The sequence below is a fragment of the Coenobita brevimanus genome, chromosome 97 (assembly GCF_032717465.1).
Source record: "Coenobita brevimanus isolate Jiangsu-jjx chromosome 97, ASM3271746v2, whole genome shotgun sequence".
Classification (NCBI taxonomy): domain Eukaryota; kingdom Metazoa; phylum Arthropoda; class Malacostraca; order Decapoda; family Coenobitidae; genus Coenobita; species Coenobita brevimanus.
Window position 1 is genome coordinate 8,413,671 of NC_137050.1, and position 17,911 is coordinate 8,431,581.

At 42.0% G+C, this 17,911-nt stretch overlaps 1 protein-coding gene across 1 annotated transcript in view; it reads right to left on the reverse strand.

Annotated features, from left to right (window-relative positions):
* Positions 1-17,911, reverse strand: part of AP-1gamma (adaptor protein complex 1, gamma subunit) — a 205,882-nt gene that overhangs the window by 94,100 nt on the left and 93,871 nt on the right. Inside the window, exon 8 of the mRNA XM_080283472.1 lies at positions 16,290-16,469. Within this exon, the coding sequence (XP_080139598.1) occupies positions 16,290-16,469 (180 nt within the window). The remainder of the gene's footprint in view (positions 1-16,289; positions 16,470-17,911) is intronic.

The following is a 17,911-nucleotide window of genomic DNA, read 5'->3' on the forward strand; positions in this document are numbered from 1 at the left end:
AGGATGGCGTTGATTGACCACAATAAAAAGATCATGGCAGTGTAGTAACTGAGGTCACTGTCACCGTACACAGGAGTAAAAGCAGAACAATAAGCCTAAAATATATTGATCTAAATAACATTTTAAAAAGTAATCTAACACTAAAACTCCAACCATCCATCCATCATCCAATCCTACGTTGCCCCATGAGAAGCATAGGAGCCCAGGGCTAGGCAAGTTGGTCCTGACATTTAAAACTCATTGAGGAAAATGTATATTCAATGAAATGGTTGGAACCACAGGCTTTTTGTTAAATCGATTACAGTATTTCAGTGAATCAAAAATACTATCCTTGTTTTATCTTTGTGGTCCAAAACTGAAATACAGTACCCATTGGTGCATCATCTGGCAGGGGTCAGTATCAGTTACAGTAAATCAGTGCTAATTTACAAAATTCCCCGTGAAGCTCCCAAATCAAAATCCATGCCATTCAGCACAAATCCAGCCATAAACACAATTCAGTGCCATTAGTCTTGCCACCAAAACACTGGCAAATGTCTCATCACCAAGACACTGCTTTTGATGTTGCCAAATTTGGCAAATTTCTTACAGTATGTCCCTATACTGTATTTTGCTTTCATCTCAAGTTCAGTATCAAATATATTTAGCATTCGTATATCCCTCCTCCTCAATACATTTCAAACTCTTTTTTTCGTGTACCTTATCCCAAAATGGATGACAAGGTGTCAGTCCCCTCTCTCCCCTAAAGCCACAGCTCCACAATCTCTCTCTCCAGTACCATAATGCTGCATGGCCTTTGTTCTTATGATGGAATTCATCTTGTTCTTTATCATCCCTGTCCTCCTGCATTTCATGCTGACCTCATGCCTTCTGCTGGCATTTGTCGTAATGGCATCTCCACTTCCCATGCTCACCAGGAAGGTCCTGTCTCTGGAAAGGAAGCAGGAGACTAACGGGAATCTTGACATGGGACGGACAGTGAATGACATGGCGGAGTTTTTTGGTGTCCCTCAAACGACCAAGCAAGACAGCAGGAAGGGAAAAGAACAAATCTTGCAATGTGGGTCTGAATATGGACAAGCATTCCAACGTCTTGAATGGAAAATGATGACCAGACCCAAGCACCAGGATTTAGACTGTAGTGTTGGAAGTGGCACTGCCATCAATGGAGCAGTGGTCATGGTGACGGTGGTGGAACTCAAGGATGTGGCAGCAAAGTGTGCACAACAACTGGCCATAACCACCACTAAACACACGGAATTTACTGTATCACGAAATTCTCCTGCTACTCTCTTATGAGCTACTCCCCGTAACATCTTGCTTTATTTGTCACTCACACCCCACCTCTCTCTCTCTCTAATTAGGTTTGCTCATCCCCTCTCTGCCTGCTTTGCTTACCTGTCTCATCCTACATAACTCTGCCACTGGATGCTGGGTGTATGGTGAGTTCAGTACACTGTACAGTATGGTACTGTACAATAACATTTTATCATGTTTCTTACAGTATTCAAGGGTGTTGTTTTTCTATGTTTGAACAGTTATACAGTACAGTTACAGGGCTTCATAAGGCGAGAGACTCCTTCTGGGAGGGTTTTGGGAGGATATTACGTGAACTTCCATCAATATGTCACCTTCCAACATCCCTTTAGCTGCTATATGCAGGATAATTTGAGAGTTTACTTCTATCCTTGATATCCTTGTTGACTAGGATAGACACTTTTACTGGATCTGTCTAATACTTGCCGACCAGCCTATTGCAGTTATCCTCTTGTTGTAACTGGTCGTCATCATCATCATCATCATCATCATCACCATCATCATCATCATCATCATCTGGACCTCCTTTCCCACCCAAGGGCAGGGTGGAGTAGTAGCAATGTCCAGACAGCACAAACTTGCCCAATCCAAATGGGCCATACTTCCATTCACTCATCATTCAAGCCCCCGGAATCCTGGCTCTACCGGATACGCCAAAAACATTCACCACATTCTGCAGCTTCACACAAATGTTTCCGATTCACTCAATCCGGACGCTGCCATACTCACGAGGGGTGTCAAAATCCCTGATCATACACTTCTCCTCACAACATTCATCCAGCCAGCTCGATCTCTTGTCAGTTCCCTAGCCTCACTGACTTCCAAACCTCTCTTCCTCAAACACTCATCCACCATATCTCTCCACCTTCTCCTTGGCCTACCTTGCCTCCTCCCTCCTTCAAATTTGCTCAGGTATACCTTTTTCACGACTCTATTGTTATCCATTCTCTCCACATGACCATACCATCTCGGGACATTCTCTTCGATTCTGATGTCCACCGACTTCCTCACTCCACATCTTTCATGGATCAAATTATTTCGTATCCTATCCACCCTCTGTACTCCACGTACATTCCTCAGCAGTCCCATCTCCACTGCTCTTACTCTTGACTTTTCATTTTCATGCCACACCATAGTCTCACACCCATATATTAAAGTTGGCACTGGTACATGCATAAATTCCCAACAAAGCATGTTCTGCTGGAAAACTGGGATGAAGAAAAACAAGAAAACACTAATTATATCTATGTTCACAACTACATGCATTACCACTCAAAACAGATCCTGCATCATATACTGTAATATAAATGACCATAATATGCAATACTGAAATGTATTAAAATGTAGTATTAAATTACTTGAGACACTATTCTCACAAAATCTTTTTTTTTTGACAAATCTTACTACACTGCAACCTAGAAAATATGAACATCTGAAATTCTTAGAAATTCTTACCCATTTAAACTTTGAATACCATAATTCATGAAATCACTGCCATATTCACTTCTTCAAATTTGCTCTCATATTACATAACTGCAAAAACAAGTATATAAGACTGACCGCTGCATTTATCTGGTACTGACTGGTCACTCATAATAAAGACTTCCTTTCCTCCTTGTGGCCGAGATCTTTCCAGTGACCCCTTGGTTACTGCACATACAATACTGTAGTTGGTACCAAGCCTCATACATAAAAAACTGAACGATAACGGAAAGCACAGAACTTATGGGATTTATCCTAACTGGTACCAGGAATCCCACATGTAAACTAAAATTTTCCTTTTTCCAACTATTTAGACCCACTAAATATATGAGGCGTCTAGCGGCACAGTGATGTATGCGTCAGGGGGTTACTTTTGTGTAAAGCTTAAATTTGAAGAATGTATACATAAAAGGTATAAAGAAAAAACTAACATTGTTTTATATCAATGTAATGCTCTAAAAAAAAATGCAATTTAATGAATCCACTGTTTAGAAAAAATAATGAACAAAAACCAAAACCAAACACACAAATGCACCCCCTCCATTGGGGGTCATACACAAAATATTAACATGGGTTATAATTCTGTGATCCAAATAAAAATAAACAAAAATTAACAAATTGTAAAAGTTTTATATTAATATTACCATTTTTTAATATCTGATTAATTTTTGTATTGAAAATTTTTAATTAAATCTATTTTCCTGGATTATTGCAAGAGTTATCTAATCTACAGTGATTCTGAGTGCTGTACCTCCACACCTTTCACTCTAGAGTTAATGCACTGTGATTGCTTGTCATGACTTTGCAAGCCCCAAAACTTTTCAAATGTTTCCTTAATGTTCTCTTCACCAATCTTAGTAAAACAAGCATCTTTACACTGGCAAGGAGGTCCCATAGATCGAGCAGCAACCTGTTGCTTTGTAGAGCGGCTGATATAGGCCTCACCACTGTCTCTCTTCTTCTTTTTCACGTGTTGAGACCACATTTCTGGCTGTCTCTGCTGTTTCAATGGCGGGCTGGAACTATCTATATCACTCTCTGAGTCGGAGGATGTCATAATGCCCAAAAAAAACAGAAAAGCACTCAAAATGGGCAGAGGACAGTGCAGCCCATCAACCACATGCGAGGTTTAGGGGGAAACTGGTGGGGGACTGGCTGAGGTTGGGGGCAAGTACTAAGACGCGGCCTCCCAATGGCTAGCCACACATGGCGCGTAGGTCCTTCTGCCAAGTGGTAGCAGACTTCCTCAGAGTTTTCAAGGCCTAAAACATGTGACGCTTGCCCATCTGCCAGCCAGCCATAAGGGTCCCTTTTGTATGTAGCTTTATACAGGGAGGATCTAGAAGGCTACACCTACATACTGGCAGGAATAACTCACCATCGGCCATTTTTGGCACATATGTCACTCTGCCGCTAGATGCCTCATATACATATTGTCGTGTTACAATAAGTATAAGATGTACACATAGGCAAGGTTGGTTTGATAGAAGGTGATGAAATGGGCACAATAAGGAAGAAACACGTACCAAAGAAAACCCTATGATGGGCTTGAGGACAGGGGTCCTGAAGCTAGGGGGTGAAGTGTTAGTAGTCTCCACCACCTGGGATTAGCTCCTTGAGTTGGATCTCATTTTTAAATCCCTCAAAGGTCATCACAAACCACAGATAATGCAGGTGCCTTTGTTCAACCTTTATTAACCCGTACAGTCCCGCCGTCGGCATGAAGCCAACAGTACAAAACATCTCGATTAATCCCACCGATGTGATGGTGCCGACAGATAAATTTGAGCGCTGTAGCAAATCTCAAACTGCTTCAATCTAGCCAATTTTTTGCTAAGGAGTAGCTTAATGTATTAGCAATACAGTGCCCAAGCACTTGGAACACTGAGTTTGGTTCTGCGTGGGTGGGTAACATCAGTGTGCTACTGTCCAACACAGCGTCAGAATGTCACAAAAATTACGCAATTTTTCCGCCTCACTGGGCTGGAGGAGGCTGTTGAAATGGCCATATGGACCCTTCTGTCCCTTCATTTTGTGATTCTTCAGAAGAGGAAGACCTGGATGACTCTTTTGGGAAGGAATATAAGCCAGTGGAGGAGGATCCTGAGAATGGGGAATCCCCCATTCTCCTCACCCGTACTCTCTCATCCCTCCCAGCTGGGTGGGAAAATGTCGCTCGTGGCTTGGGAAACCGGGTTAAAAACTTGACAGACGACCATCCTGCTCTTATTTTTCCTATAAGGAATACAGTAATCCCTGTACTATCCAGACACCCACTTTCCAGACTCCCCACTTACTGGACATTGTGGACCTGGACCTTCGGAACCCAAAAATGGCCAAGAAAAGAAAAAATCCCCCCAAAATCCGAAATTTTTCCCACCTGTAATTTGATACTGGTGCACGGCGTCGAACAGCTGTTTAAACCATGGCCCCTTCACCCCTTCCTTCCTCCCCCCTCCCCAGTCAGGGTTGCCATTTGGTATTTTTCATTACCATATGTGGGCCAATTTGGTATTGAAAAGTTCGTTTGGTAGTGAATCAGCATGATCCATTACCAAACAGATTTTTCACATGTATGAAGAATACTCAATGATAGGGTTAGGCATATGACAGAGGAGCTAGTTGGAGAACAAGGAGGATTTAGGAAGGGAAAAGTGTGTGTAGATCAGATATTTCTTCTAAGATGTTTAGTGGAGAAGTATCTAGAGAAGGGAAGGAAAGTGTATGCTGCCTTCATGGACTTGGAGAAAGCTTATGAAAGAATACATAGGCAAGGTATGTGGAAGGTATTAAGAATATATGGAGTGGAGGGGAAATTGCTGAGTGCTGTGAAGAGTATGTACAAGGGAGCTAGGGCTACGGTGCGAGTGGATGGTGAGCTGAGTGAGTTCTTTGATCTCAATGTGGGACTGAAACAGGGTTGTGTGATGTCTCCATGGCTGTTTAATATATACATGGATGGGGTTGTAAAGGAGGTGCAGGGTAGGGCAGTGGATGTGGGGGTGGCTCTAATGAATGAGGGTGAGATTTGGAAGCTTCCGGTGTTGGTGTCTGCTGATGATACAGTATTGTTGAGTGAAGATGAATGGGAGTTGCAAGGTTTGGTGAATGAATTTGGGACAGTGTGTAGAAGGAGGAAGCTGAAAGTTAATGTAAACAAAAGTAAAGTTATGGTGTTTGAGAGGAATGAGGTCACAGAGTGTGCAGTGAGGTTGGATGGTAAGGATATGGAGAATGTGAGTGCATTCAAGTACTTGGGTAGTGTGATGAGTATGGATGGAACTTTGGGGGGATGAAGTGCATGAAAGGGTACAGCTGGGAAGGAAAGTTGTTGGTTCACTGAAAGCAGTGATGAGGAATAGGGAGGTGAGTAGGGAAGTTAAGAAGGCACTGCATGATAGTATTGTGATCCCTACCCTGACGTATGGAAGCGAGGCGTGGACCCTGCAAGAAGGGAACAAGTCAAGAGTGAGAGCAGTAGAAATGAGTTACTTGAGACGAGCATGTGGCGTGACATGGAGGGACAGGTTGACGAATGAAGAAGTGAAGGAACGTTGTGGGGTGGATGTGGATGTGGTTGAGAAGATTAGGAGAAATACACTGAGGTGGTTCGGACATGTGGAGGGAATGGAGAATGAAAGACGACTAAGAGGGTGTATGCAGGTGGGGTGGAGCGAGGGAGAGGGAGGGGTAGACTGAGGATGAGGTGGAGGGATGGAGTTGAGCGGTATATGAGGGAGGGGGGGGGGGAGTTGGGGGGAGGGTAGTCAAATGGTGGGTGACAGATGGACTTGGAGGCGTTTTGTCTGCAGCCACCCTTTGCGGGATTAGGGCATCGGGCTATAGACAGATAGATAGATTGTGGTGAACCATTCGTGTAGTGTGTTGAGGTACAGTTGGAGGATGTGTGTGGCTGTGTGTGCGTTATGGTGTGTACATGTAAGTGTTATGTCGTCTGCACAGGAGGCTATGTGTATCTGTGTTGTGTGGGGTGTGGGTATGTCGTGCATGTATAGGTTAAAGAGTGTTGGGGACAAAACAGATCCTTGGAGGACATATTTGTGAAGTTTCTGATGTTCAAAGACTGACTGGCAAACGTTACATGTGCACATCTGCCTGCTAAGTAGTTTGCCAGCCATCTTTGTGTGTTATTGTGCATGTTTGTGTTGAATATTTTGTTTGTGAGGTTGTGGTGGGGGATGGCATCAAAAGATTTGCTAATGTCTAGTGTGACTTGGAGTGTTCTGTGTAGTGACCTAGCTGAATTCATGCCATCAAAAACTCTCTGTGTATGGTCTGTAAGAAGAGTGTTTGTGGAGTGTAGTGGCCTAAAACTATGTTGTAATGGGGCTAGGGGGGTGTAACTAGTTGTAGTACCAGTCATTCAGTGACTTTGGAGGGGATGCAGAGGAGTGTGATGGGGCGGTGTGAGGAAGGTATTGTGGGGTTTTTGTTGGGTTTGGGGATAGTGATGATAATGACATGCTTCCAGATGTTGGGTATTGTTGTGTGAGTAGCTGTAATTTGATACGTTGGTGAGTATTTGTACGCCTTGTGGTACAAGGTGTTTAACCCTTTCAGGTCTCAAATAGGTCCCAAGATCACGCTTGAGATGCATTTTTTTTAAAAAAGTCAAGGTTTGCAAATAAAGAAAAAAATATCATATTCATGCACAGGGAAGTAAAACACATCTGCCTGTACAACATTAGAGCTCTACTCACTATACAAGTGCTGCAAAAATGATGGGAAGTTGCGTAGCAAGTGGTGTGTGGTAGCATGGTGAGTATTGCCATCTCGGTGGGTAGGTGATTTCTTGGTGCATAGGCAACATGATTGCATTGTTTGTTTCCATGTTTCTCCATAAAAAAACGGTGCACTAATACACAGTATGTACATTATATCTCACATGATTTGTGAATGATTCTTGAGATGTTTTCTTTCCAAAAAACAAACTAAACAGTTACAAGAACCATATGAAACTATCACTTACGAGTTTCTACTAATTTATTTTACTTTGCTCTTATTTTGCTTAGTACTGTCCAAGGCTGTGGGGGTGAGGACATGGGGGTAAGCCTACGAGCTTGACTTTTGTATGTACGTATGGTTAGTTTATTGTTGCTAACTATATTGTCCTGTGTAGGCTACTTACAGGCAGCAGTAGAGACAGTGATCAAGTATTTATTATTTCTTAGAATTAACGGTGTTATAAGTATAACCAGGAAATGTGAGAAACTCATGAAATATAAATAAAAAAAAAGTAAGGAGACACTAACAATCATTTGTCAATGAAAAAGGCAAACTCGCTGCACATGTATGTCCGCCTGGTAACAAATAAATGCATGGTATAAGTATAAAAGGCTACAGAAACAACCTTACAAACCTAAAATCATAAATCTGTAATTATTTTCCCTCAATCAGACACTCAAACACCCAGGAAATGAATAAATATTGAGACATACAACGCGGAAATCTCTTGCTTGCCTGTGACGCAGAACTATGTGCGTAGGCGGGAGGCAGGGGGTGGGGGATTGGAGGGAGAGTGGAGGGTGGGAGGTAGAGGGGTGGGGGATCGATGGGAGGTAGAGGGGTGGGGGATCAATGGGAGGTAGGAGGGTGGAGGAAGTAGGGGGTGGGGGATTGGAGGGAAAGTGGAGGGTGGAAGGGTGGGAGGTAGAGGGGTGGGGAATTGGTGGGATGTAGGGGGCTGGAGGAAGGGGGATATGAAAGGGAGGAGGGAGGTGAGAGCTATGTATCCTCCAGAGCAGTAAAAATATATTGCAAACAATATTCTTTTGCAAAATGAACTGTCTGATACCAAAATAGTAAAAAATATTACCAGATCAACAGTATAATAAAACCAGTATGTGCAGCCCAACCCCCCACCATGATTAGCTCTTCCCAGACTGTTTAAACTAAAATATTGTGATGTGCGCATGCCTGGTGGAAGCAGAGGGGTCTGGGGAGCAGCTCGTATCCTCATTTCATTCACCAGCCTCACGCAACAGTTTTCATTCATGCCTAAATATGCTGCCATGGGAGTGGCTAGGAGACCCCTACCGAGAAAGCCACAATAGTGGCCAGGAGACCTGAAAGGGTTAAGATGTATGTTGCTCATGCTGTCTGGTCCACAGGCAGATGAGAGCTTAACCCCTTCGGTACTGGACCTCCTACTGCACGTGACGTGACATATCCCAGCTTTTTCCCATGGTGTACTAGTGCAATATTATACCAAATAAAAGTGTCATGTATCTTATTTATGTAATCAAGAACTATTCTAAATCATTTTGTAGTAGCTCTGAATGGAGTAAATTATATATATCATAATAATAATAATAATAATAATAATAATAATAATAATAATAATCCATCCATCCATCATCCAATCCTACGTTGCTCCATGAGGAGCGTAGGAGCAAATAATATTAATAATAATAATCATTATCAACATCTACAATACTAAATGAACAAATTACAAAACTACCATAAATAACTGAGCAATAATGGTGACATACCCTTCTGATGCAGCAACACATCAGATGTATCTATTTTGCAGTCTGGCGCCTCCTCTTGTGAGGAGGTTCTCCACTAGGTCCTGGTTGCGGGTCGTCTGGTGCCTTTTGTTCATGCCACACATGGTAATGATCCACTGAGCATAGTCCTTGCTCTCCAGGGCACCCAGGGCAATGGTATGCAGTGTCCTTCCTTTTGGGGTTGTACACACATCTCTTTTGCCTTCCTTTTTCAAAACGCACAAACTGGTGTGTGTCACTTGGCACTTCAACCCTTGCACTTACAGTTTTCTGGGTTTTATACATATCCAATACAACTGCTGCAGCCGAGCTATATTCATTTAGCACTATCTTCATAGCACGTGTCCAAAATGAACTGCAGGAAATCACCACCGTACTCTGTAGCAGCTCGCAATGCAATATGTCCATTAAGCATCACACATAACAAAATAAATGCCTAATTTTCTTGAACCATGCAAGACTTTTCTTATTTGGTTCATATGGTTCAAGCAAACTGATCAGCAAGATCTACACTACCCATCATCTCATTGTACCTTTCTATATGCAGTAGCTTATTCATAAAAACTGTCTTATTTCCAAAGTATGTTTTAGTTTTCTCATCTAAAACTGCATCATATTTTGTGGTTAGCACAGTGACCTCCTTCTTATCCTGCCACTTCACAAGCAATGTATTTCCTTTCCATGCAAACAAAGACTGATTTCTTTCTAACTTTTCTTACACAGCTGTCTTTGGTGGGCCCCTCCCATATCTTACAACACCAGTCAGTATTGTCTGACGTCGCTCCAGGTATCCACTCAATCTCAGATTCGTGTACCAATTGTCTGTCACAACATGATGTCCAGTATCAAGTAAATCCTTCATCATGTGCACAACGATTTTCTCTGGCACTAACAAGGGTGATGCAGCAGGATCTGTCACAGCAAAAGTATCTTTACCATAATATATTTCAAAATTCCTTGAGTACCCACTCCACTCCTTATCAGATGGACACAGAACAAATGCCTTTATCCCAGACCTCGCACGTTTCGTCTTGATGAACTGTCAGAAGCCAAGACGACCGTTCCATAAAATTAGGGCTTCATCAACTGCTACATGTTTATGTAGCCTCATCAGTGACCGACTTCTGTCTCTTAGCAAATCTAAAAATGGCTCAATCCTTGGACCAGGTTGGTTTTTCACTACTGTGGATGGGGGAGAGAACCTCAGAAATTTCAAAACGCTAAAGAATCTGTCTCTGCTCATGACCTCTTTGAAGAAAATAGGTAGCCCTGTATATATAGCACCTTTGGTCCAGTACATTTTCATTCATGGTAGTTTAGTTATGGCCATTGCCATCACAAGACCATGGAACATGTACATTTCATCCTGTGTAACCTTGAGCCATTTCAGTCCGTTGATTTTCCCATTTTTCTGGGGATTTTCTCTCGGAAAAAAAAAAAAAAAAAAAAAAAACTTGTGCTTTTTCATTACACCACTCACAGAGAGAGGAAATTACCTCTCAGTCAAAAGAGTATTTGAAAGCATCTCCAGGTGTTGTATGGGGTGAGGGACCTAGCACAGGATTTATGCCTGAGAATTGTGCAGTGAAGAGTGGTTTTTCTTCCAGCCTCTTATCGTTGAATATGTCCGACACCAAGCACCAGCCTCCCTCCACGACACGTTCCTCAATATCACTCGTTTCGTCACTTATTTCATTGCTTGAGAGGTCGTCATCACTCTCAGATCCACTATCATCTGGTATAAATTCTTCACCAGGACTATCACTGACCTCCTCTGCCATGTTGAGAAAAAAACGGCAAAAAAAAAAACAGCGAAAAAAACAGCTCAACACCTCCTCCAACTGACCACAGTAGGCAACTGATTGGTTGAGCTGGCTGGCTGATAGACGTCACAGAGTCCTTAACCAAGAGTTCCCTGTGATGGACGAGACCGAAAAGAGGAGGAGCTAAACCTGGACTAAGAAGTGTGTCCTGCATTCTGTATCAATGCCTGGAAGCCTGGGCCAGCTGCTTTGTACTTCCCAGACTTGTCACAATAATTTGACGTCTGGGAAATGTCATGGCCCTGCCGACCGGATGGATCACGATGTTGGTATTTACGTTATGGTACCAAAGGGGTTAAGGGTGCTAATGATGTGCTTCATCTGGCTGTAAGTGAAAGGTACGAAATCTGGGTCTGTGGGGGAATTGTCTCTTACGTCGGATGATACTTCAGTCATCACGATGGGGGTTTAGTTGGCGGACATGTGAAAAGTGATTGATGAGAGTGTTTGCTTGTTGTTTGTTTGGAGGTATGATGTCTGTTGTTGTGATGGCAGCATGTGATTGTGTAATGTTGTTGGAGAGTGTGATGCTCTTTAGTGTTTTGTAGAGTTTCTTGGTGTTTGTTTTGTGGTCAAGTGTTTGGAGATAGTTATTCCAGTTTAGTGTTTGCTGTTCTGATATTTTATTGTTTAACGAGTGTTAAATTCTTGTATTTGTTGTACGGCGTCTTGTGTATGGGGTGTTGGGAAGTGTAATAATGTGTCCCGTTGACTGATGAGGCCTTGAATTTCTGGTGTGAAGTTGGGGTTGTCTCTCTTTCTGTTGCCTTTTAAGATTTGTCTTTTGTCTGTGTTTTGAATGCTTGAATTGAAAGTGTGCACAACGGTGATGTTTGTGATGGATGTACTGTTTAATGTTTCAAAATGTTCTGTTTCAGTTGTGAAGGCCTCCCAGTTGGCTCTCTTGTAATTAGTGTAAGTGTGTCTGTGGCCAGCTGGGGTGATTCTGGTTTTGGTTGTGATGACTGGGAGGTGATCAGATCCAAGGGTTATGACCACTCTCCATGATGTTGTGGGGGCAAGGTTTGAGGAGCAAAAGGTGATGTCTGGGGATGATGGGAGGAAGAGGGCTTGGTGTGGGATATGGGTATCTTGATGGAGATCATTCAGTATGAAGAGATGATCTGTTTAGGATTGAAGTACCAGCCCTCTGTCTGTGTCAGGGTTGTTGACATGCCAGGTCGATGCCTTGGCACTCAAATCACCACCCAGGATGATGATGGGTATGTTAGCGATGTGGTGTATTTGTGGAGAGTAATTGTCTGGTATTGTGGGAGACAATTGGGGGGGAATGTATGTGTTGGAGATTGTTGTGTGATTTGTTACCAGTGCATATTTTATTTGAATGTATTTTTGTTGTGGTGTCATGTGGAGGGAGAAGTGACTTTGTGTGTATACTGGTATCTGAAAAGTTGGATTTGTGTACCAGGGTGATGAGTCCACCGCCACTGCCGTCGGCCCGGTCTTGTCGAATGGCGGTGAAATAATTAAATACTGTATAGGTGTCTTCTGTGTAGTTTTGTTTCTTGTAAGATGGCAATGTGTATGTTTTGTTGTTTGATAAATTGTGTGAGATCTTTTTTTTTGGTGTTTAAGCCATCTATGTTTAGCACAAGGATGTTTATGTTGTGTGTGTGATGTGTGTTGGCTGTTGCAGCACAGGGGGGGAGGTGGTGGTGTGGATGGAGGGGAAGGAGAAGGTTGTGATGGGTTGGGGTGGATTAGGATGAGGTGGAATGGGAGGGGTTGGGGCATTGGATGGTGTGGGAAGGAGTGGTGAGTTAGGCTGAGGAGGTGGGGAGGAAGTAGGAGTAGGGTTGGTGAGGGGATTAGTGGTCTGTGGGGAACTGCTTTTAGAGAGTTTGATGCTGTTTAGTGTTTTGTAGGGTTTGCTGGTATTTGTTTTGTGATCAAGTGTTTGGAGATGATTATTGTATTCCAATTTAGTGTTTGCTGCTCTGATATTTTATTGTTTATTTGAGTGTTGAGTGCCTCTATTTGTTGTACAGTGATGCTGTTGTAGTCTGGATTGCCATAAACTTTCCTTAACCCCTCTTGCCACAGATGTCAATAGAGGCATGATGCAAGTGCCACCAACATCAATTTTGCGCACAATGCAAAAAATAGAGTAACACTCTGGGATGGAAACGATGGTGACTGACATGTTTACATGACCCATCTCAACCAACCCAAGCACTCAGACTGTCACTACTGTTAGAGATATCGCTATTGCAGGAGGTTTTCCCAGTGCTATCTCCCAGCTCACCACCCCCTCCCACCACTGGCCTGTACACTTCAGCTACGGGCATACTACCCCCGAGATAAGGGCAGAACTCTTCCCTAGTGATGAGAGTTAAAAAAAAAAAAATACACACACACACACACACACACACACACACACATAGGCAGCTGTGCCAGACACTTACCTTCAATGGAAAAAAATAAAAATAAAAAAATAAAATAAATAAATACTGTACAGTAAAAGTCCTGTTATTTGGCAGCTGATTATTCGGTAGATCTGACATTTCGGCAGTTTTGAGAAATAGTCCCATTTACGAAAATCTTTGATTGTTTGGCAGATGTCCGGAATCATCTCGGCAGTCTAGGAAGTGTTATCTGTGACTTGTAGGCCTAATGTTTCATTACACTTCTGTATGTTCACTAATTTCTATATTTTTTTCATTCAGGTATAGTACTGTATTGATTACAATATTGCACAGTCCCCTCCCTGTAAACAAATAACTCAGAGTCAAATGGCCACCCCATACGGGATTATGGTGTCTGGCAATAAATAGATAGATAGATAGGTCATACAGTACAGTAACCACCCCCTCCAAATTAGCGAGGGTTACAGTCCAGGCCCCCTCGCTAATTCTTGAAATTCATTCATTCTTAACGCCTTCCTGAAAGTGACATTTACCGGTAATTGTGTAGCCCATGAACCACTGATACTGTAATGCATTACCCATAAATAAATGGTGCTTGTTAAATCAGTTTCCCCGTTGTTTTTAGCTGTACGGCTGTGACAGCTCTAGTATTTTTATTCCTCAGCATAATGGTGGAAGGGACTGTCCTGTTTAACTAAACTAAGTTTAACTGTACCTAATAATTTAAAGAAACCTAACATAACCTAAAGTCAGAAAAAAAAATAAAAATAAACTGGAGGAATATGAATTGCTAAGGTCTCTCTGATGAAAGTTAAACGTACATTTAGCACTCATTCTTTTGCTCGTTTTTGTGTTTAATGTGAAAGAGAGAGTATTGATGCAATCAGTAATATATCCCATTAACCCCTTAATAACCTCCGGCACTGAACAACCCTTTACAGTACCGATGTCAGTGATATCAAGTTAGTGTGAGCTATAAAGAAAACTGAACAATTATGGGGAGGGATTGACGGTCACTGGTATGTTTACAAGACTCTACGCTACGATTCCAAGCAATCAGGAGGTTGGTTAATCTCAGATTTTTTCGCCCATTTGGTAAATGCACCGTAACTTTATCAATTTTTCTGTGACTCATAGCGAATCATAGCATGGGTTTAGGAAGCTAAATAACACATTGCTAGGTGAGCCAGACGATTATCTTCACATCTTTAAGAAAAACAAATTGATTTCAGAAGAATGGAAGAAACTTACTCTACGTACTCAGAGAGGGATTAAATTTCTTCCATTTTCATAAAGACGTGAAGATAAACGTCTGGCGCACCTAACAATGTGTTATTTAGCTTCCTAAACCTATGCTATGATTCACGGGAGAAGTTACAAAGTTAAGGTGCATTTACCAAATGGGCGAATACATCGGAGATTAACCGACCCTCTGACTGCTTGGAATCGTATCGTAGAGTCGTGTAAACATACCAGTGACCTTCGTTTCCTTCCCATAATTGTTCACACTAACTTGACATCACAGACATCAGTACTGTAAAGGGTTGTTCAATGCCGGAGCTTATTAAGGGGTTAATGGAATACATTACTGTTTCCATCAATACTCTCCCTTTCACATGTAAAAAAAAAAAAAAAAAAAAAAAAAAAGTGCTAAACGTATGTTTAACTTTCACCAGAAAGACCTTACCAATTCATATTCCTTCTCTATTTTAGGCAATTTTCCGACTATTTTATTTTGTGTTTGGAAAAAGTACTGTGCACAACACTCACTCCAAACATACTTGTAATAATATAAGTAGTGATGAGTTCACCAATACAAGTGATGTACTGAGCTGGTAAGTAATATTCCATATCATTTCAGCCATCCAGGAAGTGTTATCTGACTTGTATGCCTACTGTGTCATTACACTTGTATATGTTCACTAATTTATATACAGTATATATATATATTTTTCAGATTCAGGTATAGTACTGTACTGATTGCAGTATTGTACAGTATACAGTACTCTCTCCAAACACAGCTGTAATACCATAAGTGGTGATGACAGTGTTCATCAATATATTTAAGGTACTGAGTGGGTAGGTTTTTGATTGTTCAGCAAATCCAATATCTCGGCATCATCCCGGTCCCATAGATGCCGAATAATAGGACTTTTACTGTAAATAAATACAAATAAATGGTCCCCGCGCTGGCCTGGGGGGAACAAAGACTTCCACCAATTCGGCAAGACAGCCTATCAACATTAATGTTTTAAAGTTTTTTCTCTTAACAGACACCCTTCGTACTATTCACCAATAACCTTCTGAGCTGCACAGCTTGTCCAAGCAATTCATACGCTGTCAATTATTCCACTATGCACTTTTCACCAACTTTTCACAATACTCATCACATTTTGTACAGAGGTTATGGCACACCCAAATCCCACATTATCATCTTCATACACCATTTGCATCTAACAGAGGCAGCAAGGTTCTAAAGATCTACAAGTTTACACTGATGCAGAAAAATCATCATCCTAATTCTAACTCCCTTTAAAATGTGTGCATGCTAAGAGCGTTTGGTATTCCTTGGCTGTCACTTGTCTAAGTACATGTACTAACCACACCCAATACTACTCAAGTTCACTGACGATGTTACGGGAAGCACTCAACATGGTATGGCAATCTGCAAAAGCAAACACACAACGGTTTACAGATATGTACAGTATGAACAGCATAAGTCATGAAAACCAAGACACATGTATACCAACCCTTAGGCCACTCTCACTCTTGATGTCCATGATGGAAAGGACGGTCTCATATAGAATGGCATTACCGACGTTTTTGGAGGATTCTGTGTTGGTAGCCACCTGAGCCAGGATGTCGTTCATTGTCTCTGAGGCATCACTGTCACCACAACCCAGCAGGCGCAGAAGCTTTAATATTTTCACCTGAGGATAGGGGAGTATTTTAGACTGAGTGCAGGGCCAGCAAGGAGGATACCGATTTAAAACTTCACTTTATGCATATTCTCTTTTTTAACTACCTGTATTTATTAATTCAAAAATGAACTCCCTATTGTAGATAATATCATATAGTGTAAACAACAGTGTTTGCAGGAAGGACTTGAAGGGTTCAGAGCCTTTATAACAATTGTTGTTCTGCAAACATAACTGTCTGTCATAAGATGAAAATTATCAAGCTATGGCTAAAGTGGATTTCAACCCAGGTGGTCTGTCACAGCAATCCCAGATGACAGGTGGTATGTAAACTGTGGATTTGAAATAACACTAATGCAGTGATCCCTCGATTATCCAGACGTCCATTATCCGAACAAACTACCATTCAGACACTATGATCTGGCTTTTCAAAACCATTATTCGTATATTTTTCCATTTTATCTGGATGAAATGCATGCGTCCGGGTGAATTATAGCCACAAGAATATTTCCGCCCAGCTGGGCAGGTTTTTTCATATCACTGCAGAGTATGGCTCTGCAGTGGTGTTTGCTTGTCTGTGGTTGATGGGTCTGCTTGACCATGATAATTGCTTGGTTGTAGTTTATAGGTCTGCTTGACCAGATACAGTAATGTAAAACAGGAGGAACAAGTGTTGTACGATGTACTGTAGTGGCCCCTTACCATGGCTTTCAAAGTCAGGTTATGTTCGAAAGGGAGCCAGGGAAGAAGTCCTTTATCCAAACAGGTCCACTATCCGGACATGCTTTTGGCTCTATTGTGTCAGATAATCGAGAGATTAATGTACTGTACTAAGTGGTAGATTATTAACCAATGGGGATGAAGTAAAGACCAGATGGAAAGAATATTTGGAGAGCCTGATGAATGGGAATAGTGAAAGTACAGCCACTGTAAATATGATTGATTTTGGGGGTGTGCAGAGAAGGAATGCAGTGCCAGGAAACATGACACTCGCACAGGTGAAGTACGCTATGAAGTGGCTGAAAAAAGGGAAAGCAGCTGGGGCTGATGAGGTGTATGCAGAGCAGAGATGATTAAGTGTAGAGGAGAGAGTGGAATGAAGTGCTTGTTGGAGATGTGGAAGAAGGCATGGATGAGTGAAACTGTCCCAGCAGAGTGGAAGAAGGCTGTGACTGTACCCCTGTACAAAAATAAAGGTGAGCAAAGTGAGTGCAAGAATTATCATGGCATAAGTTTATTGAGTGTTGCAGGGAAGGTATATGGAAGAATTATTACAGAGAAAGTAAGAGAGATATCAGAAGTCTTAGTGAGTAATGAACTGAATGGCTTTAGGAGTGGCAGAGGATCTATCTATCTATATATCTAGGCTGCTTCCCCCATGGCAAGGGAGGTAGCCGAGAAAGGACGACACACTCCCAATTTACTCATCCACTCAAACACACTCATTTGCATCT